The 20,573-nt window shown below is 39.9% G+C and overlaps 2 protein-coding genes across 3 annotated transcripts; one reads left to right on the top strand and one right to left on the bottom strand.

The window, feature by feature from the left end:
* Positions 1–1,085: 1,085 nt before the first annotated feature.
* On the top strand, positions 1,086–7,817 carry sftpba (surfactant protein Ba). Its single transcript, XM_003444313.5, has 10 exons — positions 1,086–1,243; positions 1,318–1,367; positions 2,298–2,372; positions 6,153–6,275; positions 6,371–6,481; positions 6,616–6,696; positions 6,828–7,011; positions 7,348–7,406; positions 7,494–7,559; positions 7,642–7,817. Exons 1-9 carry the CDS (start codon positions 1,192–1,194, stop codon positions 7,548–7,550), a joined length of 792 nt encoding a protein of 263 aa, XP_003444361.1. The 5' UTR covers positions 1,086–1,191; the 3' UTR covers positions 7,551–7,559; positions 7,642–7,817.
* A 525-nt stretch (positions 7,818–8,342) lies between these two features.
* mat2aa (methionine adenosyltransferase 2Aa) lies at positions 8,343–20,573 on the bottom strand. 2 transcript variants are annotated; one of them, XM_003444312.5, is made up of 9 exons: positions 20,221–20,573; positions 18,368–18,445; positions 15,353–15,475; positions 14,867–14,979; positions 14,622–14,765; positions 13,112–13,330; positions 12,819–13,001; positions 12,025–12,158; positions 8,343–11,019 (listed from the first exon to the last, which is right to left on the bottom strand). In XM_003444312.5, exons 1-9 carry the CDS (start codon positions 20,318–20,320, stop codon positions 10,917–10,919), a joined length of 1,197 nt encoding a protein of 398 aa, XP_003444360.1. In that variant the 5' UTR covers positions 20,321–20,573; the 3' UTR covers positions 8,343–10,916. The 2 variants fall into 2 exon arrangements, with proteins under 2 accessions (XP_003444360.1, XP_005451349.1); XM_005451292.3 differs by lacking the exon at positions 20,221–20,573 and adding an exon at positions 20,070–20,125.

Here is a 20,573-nt window from a genome sequence, read left to right as displayed (position 1 = left end):
AAAAGTACCGGTTTGGCACCGGTATCGGATAAAACCTAAACGATACCCATCCCTAGTCAGCACTCTTCCAAGGTTTACCTGTTTGTAGATAATGGCTGTCACCATGGTTCATTAGAAATGGCTTTGTAAACCTTTACAGAAAGCATCAGTGCCGTTCTTTCTCAGCTGTTCTCAGCTGAGTTTCTTTAAATTGTGACGTGATATCTCGTTTTTTGAGATCTTTTACTTCACTTTGTCCGACAGGTTCTAGTTAAGTGTTTTCTTGATTCAACAAGCCTGGGTGTGGTTAGTGAAACTAACCTCAGGTTTCTACAAATGTGATTAGTCACAGCAACCTTTTTTTTACAAACAGTAGGCCCAGTAGGCGGGTGTGTTTAGTTTTTTCTCTTAATAAATGAAACCATCATTTGGAAAATGTGTTCTATATTTACCCGGGTTTTTAGTGTCTAACAATACATTTTGTTTGATTTTAAGCATCTACTCTGTCTGACAGTATTGAGCAAGTTATTTTCATTTGTTCCAGTTCACAGGAAGTAGTAGAACCAATGGCAGGTCACAGAAGTTTTAAATGTAAAATAAACTTAACAATGACCTACAGTCATAGATATGTTGTTATCAAAGCTCGTTGTTTAGCATTAGGTCAAGGCAGTAAGGCAAATTCCTACATGTTTTATATTATATGCTGATATTGCACAGACTCTGGGAAGCTAAAAGGAACTAGTTAGCAGGAGAAACATTTCCCCCATTTATGTTTGTCAAATGCAAACTGAGATTAGAATCTGAAACAGTTATGTTGTGAATGGTATAGTTTTAAAGAAAGAGCGATAAAGTATGCAGCGCTGGATATGATAGTGTAGTGCATTAGGAAATACAGAACATACTTACAAAAAAGCCCACACATGTCTTGAAAGATAAAATAATAACTTGTTTTTGCACCTTTGTGTGAGGAAGTGAATATGAAACTCGACTAACATTACCATATTGAGAATGGGAGGGGAAAAAAAAACTTCCGCTAACTGAATGAGATCTTATCAAATTAGTTCAAGCATGCCCCCTCCCACCCCCCCCACCAAAAAAAAAAAAAAAAAAAAAATCTAACTGGTGGAGACCACAGCTGTGGGTCAGATATAAGCAGCTCTTGCAGTTCACCCACAGATGTCAGGAGGGAAGACTTCCAGAGATTAACAGAAGATGGCCCTGCTTACATTTGCCCTGCTTCTCTCCATTGCTCTCCAAGGCTGTGGTAAGACAATAAAATAAAGTATAGTGATAAGATTAATTAAAGTGGAGGTTATTAATGAAAATTTCTTCCTGCAGCCTTGACTTACAGCAGCGGTGGTTTGGAAAGCGTTCCTGAAGAGTTAAAAGTAAGTGATTTCTCATAGTTTAACCATGTTTTACATTTATATCAGGGGTGTCAAACATAAGTGACGGGGGCCAGAATTCGGTCCACTGCACAACTTTGGAAAATCTTTTCATGAGTCTTACAGCATTGCCTACTAATGAAGGCCTCCTGCATGGCCACTCAAAGTAGACCAAAATAAATAAGTAGAAGACAGAATTGTTGCTGTTTTGACTATAGAAATTTCTAATTTTTACAATGCGTGCACAGGAAGAATTTTTTTCCATTTTTTAATTATAGAATTTTTTCTACAATTTAAGCCCCTCGTGCTAACAGAGGTCTTTTATTTACTACAGCGGCATTTCTTTGTCGTGTAGAAAACCTGAAATGAACTGTGGAAATTGCATTTCTTTTTCTTATGTTAAAATATCTCAGGCAGTCAGGGTGTAGCCTTTAAACTCACAGGAAGGGAAACTTCACTTGTCCGGCCCACTTATGATCAAAGAGGGCTGTATGTGGCCCCTCGATGTGAAAAGAGTTGGACATCTGTGATTTAAAATTTAGTAGTAGTTAGGAAAAAGGAAAAAACTCACATAATTTCCCTGAGTACCATGAACATGTTTTGCAGACTTTTTCCCTAAAACTCTTTTTTTTGTGGGGAATTGTAATGACACTATAGGACTGTGAGATACTTTAGCACTGCTCACAGTGAGGGCAAAAGCAAACGTAAGGGCGCAGTGTTGAGAAGTGAGATTTTCATTTCTTCAAAATGAAGAAGTCTGCTGTCACGTGTCGAGTTATAAACAGTTGTAAAAGTTTTACCACCTACTTTCGAATCCAGATTGAATAAACTTTAAACCAAACTAAACTGTGCCCACAGCACAGAGATCCCAACACTGCAAAAACCTAGATTTAGGGTATTCATTTATGTTCATCATGTGATTTTGTGTTTTAGACCGGAGATGTTTGCCAGGACTGCACCAAAATATTTGAACTCCTTGTTGACATGCTTTCCAATGCAGACCTGCAGGTGAGTACACCTGGTGCCCGAGGAGCAAACATTCCTAAATGTTCAAATTTGTTCACTGATAATATTATCCACATCTTCCATGCCCATATTAAATAGATTATATAAGAATAAAATATGAGGCCTGTGGCATGAATACAGAAAAACTAAATTTTTTACATTCCAGGAATTTTTAGTGTAATCTTATCATCTAAAGCACATTTTTCACCTTCAGAGATGTAAATAATCTGTAACCAGTTGTGCATGTCTTAAAAACACACACACACCCCAAACTAAAGGTCACTTCATAGTTTTGGTGGTAAGCCACTTCCTATTTTTTCTAAGAAAAGTTGAAATGAAATTTCCCATTCAAATTTTGTTCAGACACACACACACACACACACACACACACGACTTCCAAGATCCTCTTTTGATCTAGCCTGATCTGGTTTACAGGCTCCAAGACAGAAATAAGATTTTTTTTTTTTATCACTTATGTTGATGGACATTGATATAAAAGAGGATGAACACATGGAAAGATGCAGAAAAAGATGTTTGGGATTTATTACATAGTATTTGTCTGGAGCTTATGTAGCAGAGCAGCATGGAGAAAAGCGGAGCGCACACTCGTGTGAAGTCAAGCAATGCCTTTATTTAATGAACACAGCAGTATTGTGAAAGCCCCCTTTTTTCCTTTTTCACACTAACATGGAGTGATGTATATATAAAATAATAAACAACACATCAGTGTCTGAATATTTGAGTTCCCCCAAACACAGCATTGCTCAGTGTCCACGCTTCATCTTTAAATCTGCTCGGCTCTGCAGCTACGAAGTAACACCTAAAAAATACCAGCGTTTAATCACATGTTACTGTATCGGTGCACTCTGTTAATCACAAAAAACAGAAATCAACTAAATATCTGTTACTAGCATAAAAAAAAAAACTGTTACACAATACTGTGCAAAAGTCTTGAACCACCCCTCGTTTGGTTGTTTTGCTGGGAAAAAGGTGCAGTGGTTCATTGAAATGTGCAAACATACATGGAAATACAGTGTAAGAGACAAAACCAGTCTGATTCTAATAAGGTTAAAAGTCAGTATTTGGTATGACTGCCTTTATTCTTCAACACACTCTAAACTGTTTTCTTGTTATTTCTTAATATTCTTATTAGTCTTCAGAAAGAGTTCTCCAGGCTTCTTGAAGGACATTCAAAGCTCTTCTTTGGATGTCGGCTGTCTTTTGTTCTGCTCTCTGTCAAGATGATCCCACACTGCTTCAATAATGCTGAGGTCTGGGCTCTGGGAGGCCCATCCATGACCATTAGTGGCAGGCACACCACTGGATGAAATGCATCCCCACTCAACGGCAGATGCCAGATGGCTGTAAACCCTCACTGTTGGATCTCTTCACTGAGCTCCTCTGAAAATGACTTAAACCCAAAATGTTTCAAATGATGATTCATCACTCCATAAGTCCCGTTGGTCAACCTTCTTTCATTATTTCCCTTCCTTATGAATGGCTTCCTGACAACCACCCTGTCCACTCAGACCATCTCTTGTTAGGCTATAACGAACACTTTTATCCTATATTTGTCCAGTTTCCTGAAACTTTTTAAGGACACGCTGCACATGTCTGCCAACCTTTGATTAGGTTTGTGCAAAAATACTACTAATACTAGGGTTTTGATGCTTGAATGCATCATAGGTCAGTATTAAGTGTCTTAACAAGAAAAAGGGGTTCAAGACTTTTAAATAGTATCATATAAAAATAATGTGAGCAAATATGAAAACATTAATAAATAGTAACATGCAGTGGCTTGCAAAAGTATTTGGCCCCCTTGAACTTTTCCACATTTTGTCACATTACAGCCACAAACATGAATCAATTTTATTGGAATTCCGCGTGAAAGACCAATACAAAGTGGTGTACACGTGAGAAGTGGAACGAAAATCATACATGATTCCAAACATTTTTTACAAATAAATAACTGCAAAGTGGGGTGTGCGTAATTATTCAGCCCCCTGAGTCAATACTTTGTAGAACCACCTTTTGCTGCAACTACAGCTGCCAGTCTTTTAGGGTATGTCTCTACCAGCTTTGCACATCTACAGACTGAAATCCTTGCTCATTCTTCTTTGCAAAACAGCTCCAACTCAGTCAGATTAGATGGACAGCGTTTGTGAACAGCAGTTTCCAGATCTTGCTACAGATTCTCGATTGGATTTAGACACCAGACAGGTCAGGGATAAAGTTATTGAGAAATTTAAAGCAGGCTTAGGCTACAAAGGTTTTCCAAGCCTTGAACATCCCATGGAGCACTGTTCAAGTGATCATTCAGAAATGGAAGGAGTATGGCACAACTGTAAACCTACCAAGACAAGGCCGTCCACCTAAACTCACAGGCCGAACAAGGAGAGCGCTGATCAGAAATGCAGCCAAGAGGCCCATGGTGACTCTGGACGAGCTGCAGAGATCTACAGCTCAGGTGGGGGAATCTGTCCATAGGACAACTATTAGTCGTGTTGGCCTTTATGGAAGAGTGGCAAGAAGAAAGCCATTGTTAACAGCCATGTGGGGGACACAGCAAACATGTGGAAGAAGGTGCTCTGGTCAGATGAGACCAAAATGGAACTTTTTGGCCAAAATGCAAAACACTATATGTGGCGGAAAACTAACACTGCACATCACTCTGAACACACCATCCCCACTGTCAAATATGGTGGTGGCAGCATCATGCTCTGGGGGTGCTTCTCTTCAGCAGGGACAGGGAAGCTGGTCAGAGTTGATGGGAAGATGGATGGAGCCAAATACAGGGCAATCTTGGAAGAAAACCTCTTGGAGTCTGCAAAAGACTTGAGACTGGGGCGGAGGTTCACCTTCCAGCAGGACAACGACCCTAAACATAAAGCCAGGGCAACAATGGAATGGTTTAAAACAAAACATATCCATGTGTTAGAATGGCCCAGTCAAAGTCCAGATCTAAATCCAATCGAGAATCTGTGGCAAGATCTGAAAACTGCTGTTCACAAACGCTGTCCATCTAATCTGACTGAGCTGGAGCTGTTTTGCAAAGAAGAATGGGCAAGAATTTCAGTCTGTAGATGTGCAAAGCTGGTAGAGACATACCCTAAAAGACTGGCAGCTGTAAATGCAGCAAAATGTGGTTCTACAAAGTATTGACTCAGCTGAATAATTACGCACACCCCACTTTTCAGTTATTTATTTGTAAAAGATTTTTGGAATCATGTATGATTTTCGTTCCACTTCTCACGTGTACACCACTTTGTATTGGTTTTTCACTTGGAATTCCAATAAAATTGATTCATGTTTGTGGCTGTAATGTGACAAAATGTGGAAAAGTTCAAGGGGGCTGAATACTTTTGCAAGCCACTGTATTTGTGTAATGCCTTGTTCTCAAACACTACCACATGACACCATAGTAAACAAGTCTGAAAAAAAGCTGCTACTGTTAGGCACAAATAGAAAACTGAATAGTATTCAATCAGTTCACTTGTTAACTCTGACTGTTAAGATTTTGTACTGAAGCTTTACATCCACAACACTTTGATTTTGTTTTAGGGCCTCATAGTATTAGTAGGTAGTTAATGAGCATGTTGTGATTGGTTGAAAGCTAAAGGGGCAGAAGACAGATTTAAATGCATTTTAATAAGTTAACAAGTATTTTTATATAATGTGAAAACGAAAAACTGCGAAACCTGCTTCTCTGCTTATTTAGCTGAAGACAAAATGGGCTACCAGTCTTTAAGTCAATGATCTGACTCACCGCGTTATTCTGCACAGAAAAAGATCATGAATGGCATTGAAAGCGTATGTGCACTCATGCACGGTCCAGCTGCCAATCTCTGCAAACAAGAGGTGGAGAAGATGTTCCCACTGGCCATCAATTTTGTTACTTCCATCTTGGTAAGTCTAATAAGTCAGAGACTGGATGCATCCTTGAGTTTGGCATTTCTGACACTACTGAGAGGTCAGTAAACATGTTTTTCTCTCTTCCACAGAAACCAGCGGAGGTGTGTAAAGTCCTTGGGCTCTGCAGCTCTTGTGATAAAGAGCAGATGCTCAGCTATTTTGCCCATGAGGCCCTTCAGGCTGCTGTGACAAGTGATAATGTGAGTATCTGAAGTTTAATCACAGCATATATGAAGTTTAGAAAGACACACTTGGGGGGGGGGGGGGGGGGGGGGTACAAAAACAAAAAAATCCCCATTGTGCTGAACTCTTGCCATTTATGTGCCTCAAACAGGTGAAGCCCTCAACCGAATGCTCCTTCTGCACCTTCCTCATCAAGACTTTGGAGGGTTTGCTTCCTAAAGAAAGAACCGAGGTGAAACACGGTTGTGTGGCGCACATGAAAACAGTACTTCCTTGTGCTGCCCACAGACACTTAAAAGCCATCAGACCACACAGCTGAGAGTAATCACTCTCCGTGTTTTTTACTCTGCTCCTCTTCTACAGGAAGCTGTGGTCAAGTTGCTGGAAGAGATCTGCCATATTCTGCCGGCCGCCTACCGCAACCAGTGTGAGACTGTGATCGACAAGGTCAGCAGGACAGTGCTGGATGCAATCCTGGCTTATGCGACCCCGCAGGCCATCTGTCACCTCATGCACTTCTGCAAAGGGGAAGAATCTCCGCTTGTGGGTCAGTTTGTCCTCCCTTGCTTTTATTGCAGTGATTGTGATTATTTACTCAATCTGTCATATGTTGGACAAGATCTCCAGAGACCAGGATGTCCATTAATTTGTCTTGTACATGCTTTATATTTAAAAAGTTTAAGTGCAGACCTAATATGGCATAATACAATAGTTACAACTGCTTCATTCATGCATTACAGTACTATTTAGGCCCAGGAACTGAGATTTAAATTGGATGCATCCGTCTAATCTGAAAGCACAAATCAAAATGCACAAAACCTCCCTTTAAAGAATTCTCAGTTACCAAGTGAACTTCCTTCCATCTCCTGCTTTAAACCTGCAGATCCATGCACTCTGACAACATACAGATGCAGAGACGTCAAGACTGCTCTCAAGTGTGGAGTAAGTAAACCTCTATTACAATGAATTCACTTGTTCAGCTTTCAGATACTGCAGTATTACATGCGATCCATGTCTCACTCTGTGCAGACTCTCTTCTACTGCCACAAATTTGCCTGGAAGCCTCTGAACTACAACACAATCTAAAGGGTTAAGGTGGGTGTACATTGATTTCACGCAAACTGTAATCAAAGTAAAAAACATGCAGTATCAATAACACAACTTCTTTTCAAAGCAGCTCTAATAAGAGTCAGCGTGGGGGACGCAGCCGATATTTCATCGTGCACCAAATCTTCATCAGCTTGACATCTGCAGCATTTTAACAGCATTTCACATCCCAATTTGATTTCTTACTGCATATTGTAATTTTTGCATTACATATTCAGCCTGCACAGAGTTATGAAATCCAGAAAACATTGTGCTCAAGTGTCATCTTTACTCCACTACTGCTACTTCTTGAAGCACAGTAAACATTACTGGCTCACAGAGTTAAATTTCACTTTTTGCCTATGTGCTTTTTTTTTTTTTTTCTTTTTTTTTCTTTTTTTTTTAAATACCAAACATTTATCAAGTTTCCTGTCTCTTCTTTAATAAAGTGTTTTTGTAGTGTTTCTCAGTTGACGACTCATCCTTTGCTGTTTAACAGACTTATGTTTGAGATTTAGAAGTCAAACAAGGTAAAAGTGTTTGAGTTGACTGCTGAATGTAGAGTGGGCACAGATATTTTAGTCTTTAGTCATCTTCCTACTTTCAAGTCAGCAGTTTGGCAGAAGTACTAAAGCACAAATAGAAACAGTTTCTGTCTGAGGAAGTGCTCGTTTTTACCACCTCGCAGACATAGGATCACTTCTGCTTTATTCAAAAACACAAAGTGTAATCTACAGCAACGCAATTTAAAGATGTTGAAGTTAGCCCTTCATATAAAACAAGCACAGCCTGTAAGCACAAAGCAAGGGTGCATTTTATTTCAACAGTTTAAGAGAAAGTCAACAACAAATCACACTCAGAAATACCAAAGACGGAAACTAGCCTTGGGGTTGTCAGGAGGTCAGGGTCAAAAAGGTAAGTAGTGTACTTGGAGGTAGGGGAAGAGGAAATTTGCAAGAGGAGAAAAGGCACTTTTTTCACGTTTAGCAACTGCTGACAGACTTAAATGATTTAAAAAACAGTGAACAAGGGAGGGAGTGCTCCTCAAACACATCGTCCACAGGAGACATGTAAACAGGCTGGTTTCTCTGTACAACACCAACTACCATTTTCTCCATCTGTGGATGAGCGGGAGGAGGCACAAAGTTTAAAAAGTAGGTTCCTTAATTTAAATAACCACTGAGACATCAGCCCCTTTTAGACACAGCATCCTGTTACTGTGATTGTATCCTGATGCGTTTGCTGCATGCCTGAAAGAGCATGATAAAAAAATAAAACTGCAATCTTACCAAACACTGCAACATTAATATATCACTTTAACCATGCGCCAAGTCTGAATGAACGTGGTCACATAAATGCGACACCTGCATCTCTGTGGGTTGCTCAACTCACAAGACAGTAACCTAGAAATAAATACACTGGACATGGCAAGTTCTCACCAACTCTTCCACTCGGCGGCAAGATTAAAACAGTCGTCTACAACTGATCCCTCTGTCAGAGGCTGTGTGTGAGGGTGCAGCTCTCAAAAGCACAGTGCAGCAGACGGCAAAATGGGAACAGTAAAGTGTGGTTACACTTCACAGGAGAAAATTTAATTAGCACAGCAATAAGTGCAAGTAGTCGTTTGCAAATGCCAGATATAAAGCCTGCTGGATGACCATCACTACTGTGGGAGTGTGAACAAAGATGGGGGAACATTAACCCTCTTTCAGACATGTTTGACAGATTTGTAGGGGCAATTTAAATCTGTAGTACATGCAAAGAGCCACAAGGTGGTGCTACAGGAGTCAGACTAAAAACCTACTTCACTATAATTTTGGGGAACACAGCACCATCTAGCTGCATGATGCAGGTATATTTTAAACCTGCCAATAACCAACACAGGAACATCCAAATGCTGCAAGCCTGAGTTCAATCAGCATTTAGGTGAGAAGTGCAACAGGAAAAGCATTTAAAAGGCAAATACTCTATAAAAGCCTCAGGTTTGAATCTAGCCAGGGTCTGACAATAACGCATACATGAACAATCTAGAGTTTTAGTAAAAAGTGTCTCAGTCTCTTTAAAAGAACAGCAGTTATCTCAGAACTGTTTCTCGTGGAAACATTTGATTTGTCACAATCACAGTCCACAATGTATGGCATTAAATATGAATACATCTCTTTAAAAACAAATATTTTAAAAGAAAAGCTTCCTTTACAACTTCTGCATTCGATTAACAGCATCTGTACATGCAATATGTAATTTAGGTAACCTTAAGAACTACTAACTGCAGCTGTGCGGCGCTCACATCTTTGTGATGTAGCTTTACTCTTCATGTTCCACTTTCCCATTGAGTTCAGGCGGGACAAACCAGGATAGGCAACAAGATTGGGAAAATGTTTCTGAATTTAAAAAAATAATATAGACTTGACAAACATTCAGTTGTCCCTCCTTGCTGGGCAAACTTAGGTCCCACATTCAAACACCACCATAAATTATTTCAAGTACGGTGTTTCCATGAGATAAAGGCAACCCTGCTTAGAGGTGACGGAGCCTGGGTTTCTCTGTAATACACCCAGACTCTGTCTCAGTAATGCCAAGTACTGTGCCTTCATCTTGGTCAGCAGAACGTTGACACATTTAACATAATTTGTAACATTCACATTGTTTTAAAACCTACAAAATAAATCGAGGTACAGCCCAACATAACCACGAGATCATAGCAGCTTCTGACTTCTCTGTAAAACGTCAGAAAACACTGGCCTGAAGGGACAGCACAAATAAAAATCTAAATAAATAGATTTTTAAAAAAAAACTGTAGCGTTTGACCCATCTGTGCCATCAAAAGTTACAAAAAAAAAAAAAAAAAAAAAAAAAAAAAAAAAGCGGAATAGAAGATGTTTCTGTACTGTGAAGTTACCGTCAAGTTAGACAAAACATTTCCACTGATCACTTCTAAAACTACACTGCAGTGAGATTCTGAATTGGAAGGTTGTGGAATACTAGAAGTGTTTTCATTACTGTATGCAAGTATGTTTTAATATAGAGGTGTCAATAATACCAGATTTGCTGACATACAAATCGGTGCACTCTTTTCATAGGTGTGCCAGGAAACATGATCTCCATTAATTATGCAAAAGAAAAAGAAATGCACCAGAAATGATTTGAGTCTGGCTGCAGTGCTTAAATTCTGGTCTTGGCAACTGAACTGAAATAGCTATTTTTTTCTCTGCAGGGATGTGTACCAACATGTGGATAAAGGGCATTTTGTATGTAGCAAAGGCTGTCAAAGTGTGGCTGTTTGTGAGGTGAAGAATTTTAAAAAAGGAGAAGACTGGAAGGAGGAAGGATGACAGATACAAGGCCCATTAAACAGGAGGGGGGTGTTCAGTACATCAGCTTCTTTGGCACCTCCCATGAAAAGACATCACGACCAAAGTGACCGTAAGCTGCTGTGTGCTGGTAGATGGGCTTCTTCAGGTCAAGATCCCTGAAACAAGAATTAAATAGAGTGACTCTCCAGCTAAACATTTAAACATTTCTGCTCTTGGTAGTCGGCATCACAAATGCTAGTTGGCTAAAGGAACTGTTTTAATAACATACAATAGCTGAAACTTGTTGTTTAGAGATGTTAAAACACAACATGATTGTAGAGGAATGTTATTTCATATAACTCAAATACGCATGCAATAGTTGCACAGCCAGTGTTTTACCTCATCTGACAGACTAGGTTCCATTTTGAGAGTTTTCTGACATTTAGGCCCCAGACCTAAAAGCCGGTCAGTGATCCACCAGCAACGACTGGTCATGAGCAAAAAACATTCTCAAAAGGGTAGGAAGCACTTGGTGGAGATTGTGATCAATTTCACCCTGTGACTGCTGGGAAAGAGGTATATAGTTTTGCACCAAAAACCTTGTGATTGCTTTGGTTGCTAACAGACTGTTGCAATCGTCTGCAGACAAGTTGGCATCTTCTTTCCAAACTGCAAACACAGTAGTAGTAATCGCAAGTACAAGGTTTTTGGTGTAGTATTTTGTCCAAGAGGTTCAGTAGGTGATATACTAAGCAGAGGCTTGAGCTCCAACTTCAAGTGTACCACATGTGAAAGGACTCTTGAGCAAGACATTAAACTGCAAATTACTACATTCATCCATTTGAGTGTGTGGATTTTAGGGGGGGTGAAGAGAATAATGTCTGATTGGGTGAATGAGACTTTCACTGCTAAAATAGCATAGAGAAGTAAAACCACCTACTTTGTGCCCAATTTCACCTACCAACTACTTGCCAGCTGGTCAAGGAATCCACATTTTTCTCCATAGTAACCATAGGCTGCCAGATGGTCACTGACCAGTTTCTAGGCCTGTACAGCTATGGACTTAGACTACATGACTAGCCTTTTTATGCCTCTTGTTTAAAACCAAATGACAGCAATCCTAATAAAACAGAACTGAAGTGCAGGTTTGGTAGCAAAGATCTGATACTGTCACAGAATACCTGACAATAACTCCTGGACGGAGGTCAAAGTTCTTGTTCACAATGTCCAGCAGCTCCCTTTCACTCTTCTGGGAGGTCCCGTAGTGGAAGATTGAGACAGAGAGGGGATGGGCAACACCAATGGCATAGGATACCTAAAACAATTGTTAATCATACACACATCATTCAAAAATAATGACAGGGGAGACATTTTAACACCAAAGCACTCCACATGTGCTTTAGTACACTGATCAAAGTCAAAAATCTTCTCCAATTCAATTATGAGTGTGATAATACAGAGCTGATAATTGCTGCAGTCAAGCCCAGGAATAGTGAGCTTATGGACAAGCTACAGAGACCAGTTAGAACTGCTCACCACTTGATTTGCTTTCCCAATAGTGCAGCATTGAGAACTTTTTAACTGTAGAGTACATGTTACAACATATACTGTATACACTGATCAACAACTCAAGCCTAGGCAGTAACACAGAAAATATTTTCTACGCTCTTATAAAGCACAGGAATCCAATACCAGCAAATGAAAATCCAGAGCAAGATGCAATGATGCATGTACAATGATAACAGGTTTTTGCAGAAAAGTTAAATATGAAAACATTAAAAGGTGATCAAACCAACAAGCAGAATTCGATAGATGACAAGCTGGTGCACGACTGTCTACTAGGAGCTGTAATCACTGCTCTTTGTGAGATGTAAAACCATGAATTTGAGTACCTTCAGTTCTAGAGGCAGCCGAGTTTTAAATCCCATTATATGCAGGTTTTAGATGGAGTAAAACTGATATACTGTGTACTCACCTGGACCAAGACACGCTTGCAGAGCCCAGCTTTTACTAGAGATTTGGCCACCCAACGGGCAGCATAGGCTGCAGAGCGGTCTACCTTTGTGTAGTCCTTCCCAGAAAAAGCTCCACCGCCATGGGCTCCCCAACCCCCATAAGTATCGACAATGATCTTACGCCCGGTCAGTCCAGCATCACCCTGCCAGAAGTAAAGGTGGAGGTATTAGCCCATTAAATCTCACTAGAAAGTTTAATGACCTCAGTGTGACAGCATGGCTGCCTTCAAAAGGTTTACAGCTTTTGCCTCACCTGTGGTCCTCCAATGACAAAGCGACCACTGGGCTGCAGGTGGTAGATGGTGTCATCATCAAGAAACCCGCTGGGAACCACAGCTTTCACCACCCGCTCCTTCAGAGAGCAACGCATCTCATCCAAACCTACGCCCTCATCGTGTTGCACAGAGATCACAATTGTGTGGACGCGCAGAGGTACCATGGCTCCTCTATCCTGCCTGTACTGAACAGTCACCTGAGGGAGAAAACAAAAACAGGTGATGGCTCCAGCTAGTATGATCACAGGTTTGAACAAACGTAAGCAAAACAGTTTGCAGAAACATCCCTTGAGTAATAAAGACATGCATCTGTATTTACCGCAAATATTTTCCCTGCCTGTGGCTAAAGCATTGATAGTTAATGTGAGGATGTCATTTAGCTAACAGTATCTTTCCAAAAAGAGCATAAAAAACCCACAACACAAATCTTCATTTCTTGCAGAGCTCCCAAAATGTAGGACAGACAGTACTGTCCAATTTTATCAGAACTATAAATATAAGTGGTATAAAGATATTGTAGCTTCTGTGTTTGAAAAGTGAAACCTGTGCACAAAAGCTTTAAATCTGCAATGTTTTTAAGGTCCACCAGGTGGAGATACCTGCATTTGGCCTATGGGAGGACTGCTTTCTTTTTCACATTGCTTTTCTGGGCTTTCTCCTTTAGATAACAGTAATGGGAAAATGAGGGCTTAATGGGAAAGACATGCAGCAGTGGACCTTTGATTGGAGTTGAATTCGGGCTGTTGCATTTAGCTTTTCAACACACAGTCACCTGCTTACCATGCAAGATAAACTGGTGCCCAGGAAAGACTAAGAGTAAACATGTTCAAGTCAGAATGTACTCTTTGCAAGTCAGTTTTATAAACCGTCTTCACACATCCCATCAGAAAGGAGGATAATCCATGGTATGACTTTCATCTACCAAGTTGTTAGCCAATGAGTGTGCAGTTTCACCGTCAAACCTGCTCTCTCCTCACATCAGGTTTTAAAAACCACCAAGATGGCAAAAAACTCGTTTTGAGGCTTCAAAGCTGGACTTCCAGAACTAATGAGTGGCATCATGGTAGCTACATCCACCTTTTACACCGTCTGTGTGAACCTTTATAAACTGCATCAAAATGTACAAGAGTCAACGTCAAATGCACCAAAACAGGAACAGAGGGCACCAAGCACTTTAAACACAGAATGTAAAACATAACCATTCATTATTTATACACAGTATTAAGATTTCCCTTTTACAGAGTGTCAAAGCAGGAACTCAACATTCAAACCACACTTAAATCTGCAAATACTGTCTAAATTATTCAGTACAGTCAGAAATAGAGTTACAGCCAATTACCAACTAACCATAAGTGTACAAACTGAAGAGGGGAAAGAAAAAGAAATCAAAAAAGCCGACCAACAGAAAGAAATAAATTTATCTTCCACCTACACTTAAAACAACTTAAAGAACTGGCTCCAAACTGTAAATATACTTTGACCACATACCTGAGTTTTGGAATCGGGGCGGAGCCAGGGCAGCTCTCCATTTCTCCGCAATTCAGCCATCTTGGCATTGAGCTTGTGAGCCAGGACAATGGTAAGAGGCATGCACTCCTCAGTCTCATCAGTGGCATACCCAAACATCAGACCCTGCCACAGTTGTAGTAATGTGTCAGATCATTAAAGTACATTACTGTTACATTTCTGGCTTCAGTTACTTGGCTCTAGACAAAATGTATGAATCAGCTGACCTGATCACCGGCGCCGACATCCTCCTCTTTGCGATCCAGGTGAACTCCCTGGGCAATGTCAGGGGACTGCTGCTCCAAAGCCACCAGCACATTGCAAGTCTTGTAGTCAAAGCCTATAAATCCCCCAAAATAAGCCTCAGTAAAATGTTTAAGCTTATCATTATACGTCAAAATAAAGTAGTATTAGGACAAATTTTACGTCAACTGTGTTTGTCATTATGTGCAAACAAGATCTGTAGACCAACTATAGTTGATAATAATAAAAAAAAAGTTAAAGAATCTGTCAGCCTACGTCCGTTATATCAGTGGCATTAAGCCCAAGTGGTGGCACAAGTGTTTTTATAAAAAGGTAATAATCAGACTTTAAGATTTCCTGTAATTATCTCCAAGAGAGAAGAGAGTTACCACTACTTTTCCTTCTTTGGCCTTTTGGATATAACTGCACATATATGAACCTGAGCTAAACTCACAGCTAGCTGCTCTTACCTTTGGAAGAGTCGTTATAGCCAATATGTTTAATTGTGTCCCTGACAACCTTCTGGTAGTCCACATTAGCCCTGGAGGTGATTTCCCCAGCCAGCAGGATCATCCCAGTCTTGGCAACAGTCTCTGAGGACAAAAAAAAAAAAGAAAACCCAAAACAATATGCAGTGAAAGCAATGAAACTAAAAGCAATAATGCAAATGGCCTGAAGCAAAGGCAGTTCATTAATAACCGTCGCCATGTCTGCACCTAAATGCCACCCTAGGGCAGAACTTTGAAAGCACATGATAGATCATTTGAATACAAGCCCCTAGAGCTGGGCGATAAAACGATAACGATATGTATTGCGAAATAACTTTTTCTCGATAGAAAAATTAAACTATTGCGATAGGCCTCATCTCTCTTGTCCTCTTAAAAAAAAAAAGAAAAAAAAAAAGAAGAACAGCCAATCCAAATTAAGTAGCGCAGAGCCGAACCAATCACAGCCGCAGCGTCACGTCACGTGACTTGTTACGTACAGCACAAGCGCCAAGGCGCACATGTGTATTTGTTTTTGCAGCTGTGCAGCCCGGGTAATGAAGGAAAGGAGTTTGCCGACTACAGAAAAATCAACCGAGAGCGTGAGCGAAGGTTACCGAAGAAAAAACCGATGATGGTTCCAATGCCGGAGAGATTGTCGAACGGAAGGGCCACAGAAGTTCCGTAGTGTGAAGGTATTTCGGCTATTTCAAGTCTGACAAAAAACAGTAGCGCGCACTGTAAATTGTGCCGAAAGCAAGTCTGGAAATACAATAAAGCAGTGCATGCTCAATCTCTGACTGAAAGCGCTAATTCGTCATTCGGCTTTTGTCAAACTAAAGTAACTGTTAAAACTGTTTGAAAAGCTAAGCTACACAACAAGGAGAGATTGAGAATTTCCTTTTAGTTCTCAGTTTATTTGATATTGACAAAAGTTAGTCAATTTTGTCTGTTCTTCTGTAAAACGACCTAAGATTTATTTTTAGAATTAATATTTTGTTTCTAAGTGGAATTGACAATTTAGTGGTCTGTTTTGTTTGTTCTATTTCGAAACTTAAACGCTTTAGCGGCTGCCTTTTGTGTAGTTTGCAATATTTGCCTTTATTTATCTGAAACTGAAGTTTCATGTTCCTTAAGTACATCTGCCCTGTTGAACTTATTATGGGAAATAAATATTTTAATTAAAACAAGCTGCTAATTATTTCACATTTTACTTGTGAGCAACGGCACATTTAAATCTTACAAATATAGTTATTTGGCTTATATCGTGATATATATCGTTATCGCCTGAAATGAAAAAAGCATATCGTGATATGAAAAAAATCTTATATCGCCCAGCTCTACAAGCCCCTAAAAACAACATTTTTTTTAAAAAGTACATTTTCAGACTGGTATTGTTTCAGTGATCATGTCAGTTTACATCAACTCTGGAATATAAATTTCACATTGTTCACACTGGTCAGAACTCATCAGTGCAAACAGGAAGCAGAGGGCTGATTGTTTGAAAGATATACTTTAGAGGAAGAGCAGTAATGCAACAGATACTGAAAGTAACTCTAGCAGAAATTGCTCTTGGCAGTAAAAGCCAGATTTACAATTTGATGACATCATAGACAAGCAGTACCCTCATAAAGAGGGTTTTAAAAAGTTGTGTATGTGAGTGTGTCAGTTTTAAGGGGTCCTAAAAGGCAGAAGTAGAGCAGATCCCAGGCATGATTGTACAAGCTGACATTTCAAGGTTAAAATGAGGTATTGGGACTGCATGTCTGCAGACGTCAGTTTAGTTAAAACAAACAAACAAACAAACAAACAAACAATACTACCCAACAGCGGATTCATGCCTCTGGGTTTATTTGGCACGGCAGGAACTTCTTAACCAAAAGCCCTTCTGAAATTTTTCATAGAAATCTCTCTACACATCACACCAGTGCAGCCAACAATACAACAATACCAGTTTCCTCCAGTGCATTTCAAACTACTTCTGCTACCATTTTTGGAAGATAATAAATCAGTTCAAAGAGAAAAGTCAACTGGTATTCTGGAGCAATGGAGGAACACCACAAACAAAAGCATGCATTGGCCATTTGCATAGCCTACATTGTATGTGCCACATAATTTGGACTCCTGTGTCGATTCTAAGCTTAACTGAGTTTAATAAGTCACTACCATACCAGTGTACCAGTGGCTAATTCAGTGTGGATGATGACTAAAAGATGGTGCTGGTCTTGTTTTGTATACTTACTGCTGTGGCATAAGACTCTGCATTTTAATCACATCAATACTCCCTACAAGCTTCATGATCAGGATATGAGAGGTCATTCAATATTGTTGTGGAAAGATTTTGAGAACAGGTTTCAGTCCAGCAGCACAGATTTTCAACAAACACTCATGCAGAAATAGGTCTCCAATTGAGAACAACAATAACAAATGCACGTATTGTCAAAATATGTGGCTGAAGGTTATTTAACCCAGAGAATCTTTTAAAGATGAGCTTGATGTAGTTGAACCAACATTCTTTCCTGTGACCAGGTGAATACCAATGTCTCATTTGTGTGGGAGCACCTCAAGGCCCAGAAAAATTACACAACACAAGCCAAGTAGTAGCTTAGGTTTAAACATTAAAAATTTGGGATAAATAGATTTAATCCTTAGAGCTAGCATCTTAGGTTGTAGTGGGCCTGCATAAAAGTTTGCGTTATTACATGAATCCAGGAAACATTTAAAAATTTGCCAAGGACTTTTGACTCATGATACAGTTCATTTACAGTGGCTCCTTAGTCCTTGAAGTTCATTTGAAATTTGAGAGATTTTTCACAGGAAGGGAATGCATAAGAAAGTGTCCCTAAATGTGTTAAATGTGTTCATGGGTGGTTCCTTACCCTTTTTGTAACATGCCCAATTCTGCATACATATAGTTCAACAGTGAATCGTGTGCCATAGTAAAAAGAACAAACAAACAACAAAAGCAGCCTTTATGGTTGCCCTGCCTCTTTGACTTACCACATGCTACTTTGGCGTCAGGATCTTGTCTGAGGTGTGCATCCAACACAGCATCGCTGATTTGGTCACAGATTTTATCTGTGGAGCAAAATACGCACAACAGTTTAATGCAATTCATTAGTTTGGTTGGTAAAATGATGATAACAGCTGATGTTTTACTTTATAATTAAATGAATGAAACATTAAATTATGAATATTATCCACAAGCCAAGTCTCAAATTAAAAGTCACAATCGTTAAGAGGTTTTACACTTCTTGCCACTTAAGGCATTTTGTTGAAACCATTTTAATGGTTAATGACTAGTTTTCAATCAGCTGTAACAAAAGCAAAAATTATTTCAATGCAAAACAGATGCAAAGATATTTGTGCTTGTTTTTGCCCCTTCATGATGTCGTTTCCACATTTGATTGCTTGAATGCAAAGAAATTGAAACCTGTAGCCTAAACTCCATATCCACATATTTGGAGGCCTTTAACCATAGTAGTGGTTGGTGTGTTGGTCTTCAACTTCAATATTTCCAAAAAACAAATTATAGAACCGGTGTGACAGGATTCACAAATTGAGACCAATTTTTCTTCCCTTACAACTGCAAAGGCTGTGAATGGGACTACTTTGCCCTCAGAGTTGAGCACTACCCCTGCAGTACCTATATTTAGGAGTACTGGTAAGCCTATTATCTGTTGCAACAGAGCTGCCCCAGTCTGAGACTGAGAACTGCAGCACGCTGTGCCCCAAGCTGCTCAATAATTCTGCAATTAAAGCATGCAAGACCTCAGTTTTGGCTTCTTGTAAGTCTTTTCACTGAAAAGATTTAACTAGTCTTGTCCCAGCAGTGAAAGCACAGCGTTTTCAATGATGGCTTGAGTGCTCTAGTAAGCCCTTACAGTGAATTAGCCAACACAAAAGCAGTCCTGCCACAGGCCTTAGCCTCATTAAGCTTATTAAGTTAAGTTTTTGTTTGAGCTGTTTAGGAGAGGTGTCAGTCTTACTTTGGGGGTAGCATTGCTAACATAAGAGTGGCTTGAAAAGTGGCGATAAAGCGGGACAAAACAACTCCTAAACATCTCCGACAAATGAAGCACCATTACCTGCCTGAACCTATGTTATGATGCAGTGCTAAAAGGTAGCCAAGGGTCCCAAATAAACACAAATTTGCCAACACCCCCAACGGGATAAAACATCTGACTGCTCGCTATAAACCGACGGAGGGATGGGGTGGATGTGATTGACAAGCACCAACAGTTCGGGCTAACGTGATGTTAGCATGCCAGCTAGCCGCCATGCAGCTAGCATGCAACCGTGACTTTGAGCTTTCAAATAAACGATTTCCTTAACTTCCAAGGAGTATAAATGATTACAGGTAGGGTCTGTAAGGTGTATGGGATACTTTACATTTTGTATAAACTGTTTAACAGTCCACAAAACTCTACAGAGAGGCTGAGTAGGCCATTCTTTCATTCATGTTTTCTGAGTTAAAACTGATATTTACATCGCTTTAGAGTTTAGCCGATATTAGACTGCTCCAGCCAGTATAACTTTTAGCCATTTCCCTTTTAAAACAACCTTCACATTTATAGTTTTCGCCGCATTTTCACTTAAATTAAGTTGTGTCCGCTTCTTTGTGTCCCTTTTACTTAATATCCCCTGACTTTACTGTTCAAAAATAAATTAAACAAGCCACTGAAATTATTATTATTTCTACCTTTTCAATAAACTCCACTCAGACATGCCAAGCTAGCAGCGCTACTCAACCTTGTTTGACAGGCTAACAGGATGCTAGGCTAATTATTATGGTCAAGGAGGAGGGGGGAGGGAACTACCTCACAGACAGGGAATGGCACGTTAAAACTTACCGGGGTGTCCTTCTCCAACTGACTCAGAAGTGAAGAGGAAGCAGTCTTCATCGTAAACCGAGCTGCTGCTGTTAATGAAACCGTTCATCTGGTAGTTCATTTTAGCCACTCTTAGCTAACAAGCTAGCCGACTATATACCTGCTTATACAGCTTTGATAGAAAACCGGGAGACACGTTTTACACCTTCACCCGGGTCACCTGCTCGTTCTTCTCTCACACATACACACGCACACACACAATGCGACAACCACAGTTAAGTTCAGCGAAAACAGGACGGACCAGAGCAGATGAATTTATGGTCTGCACAAATTTCCCCAGACCCCTCAAGTCATTGCTCTGCAGCCAATGTTAT

This window comes from Oreochromis niloticus, linkage group LG7, assembly GCF_001858045.2.
Source record: "Oreochromis niloticus isolate F11D_XX linkage group LG7, O_niloticus_UMD_NMBU, whole genome shotgun sequence".
NCBI classification, from domain to species: domain Eukaryota; kingdom Metazoa; phylum Chordata; class Actinopteri; order Cichliformes; family Cichlidae; genus Oreochromis; species Oreochromis niloticus.
This window is presented reverse-complemented; position numbering and strand designations above follow the sequence as displayed.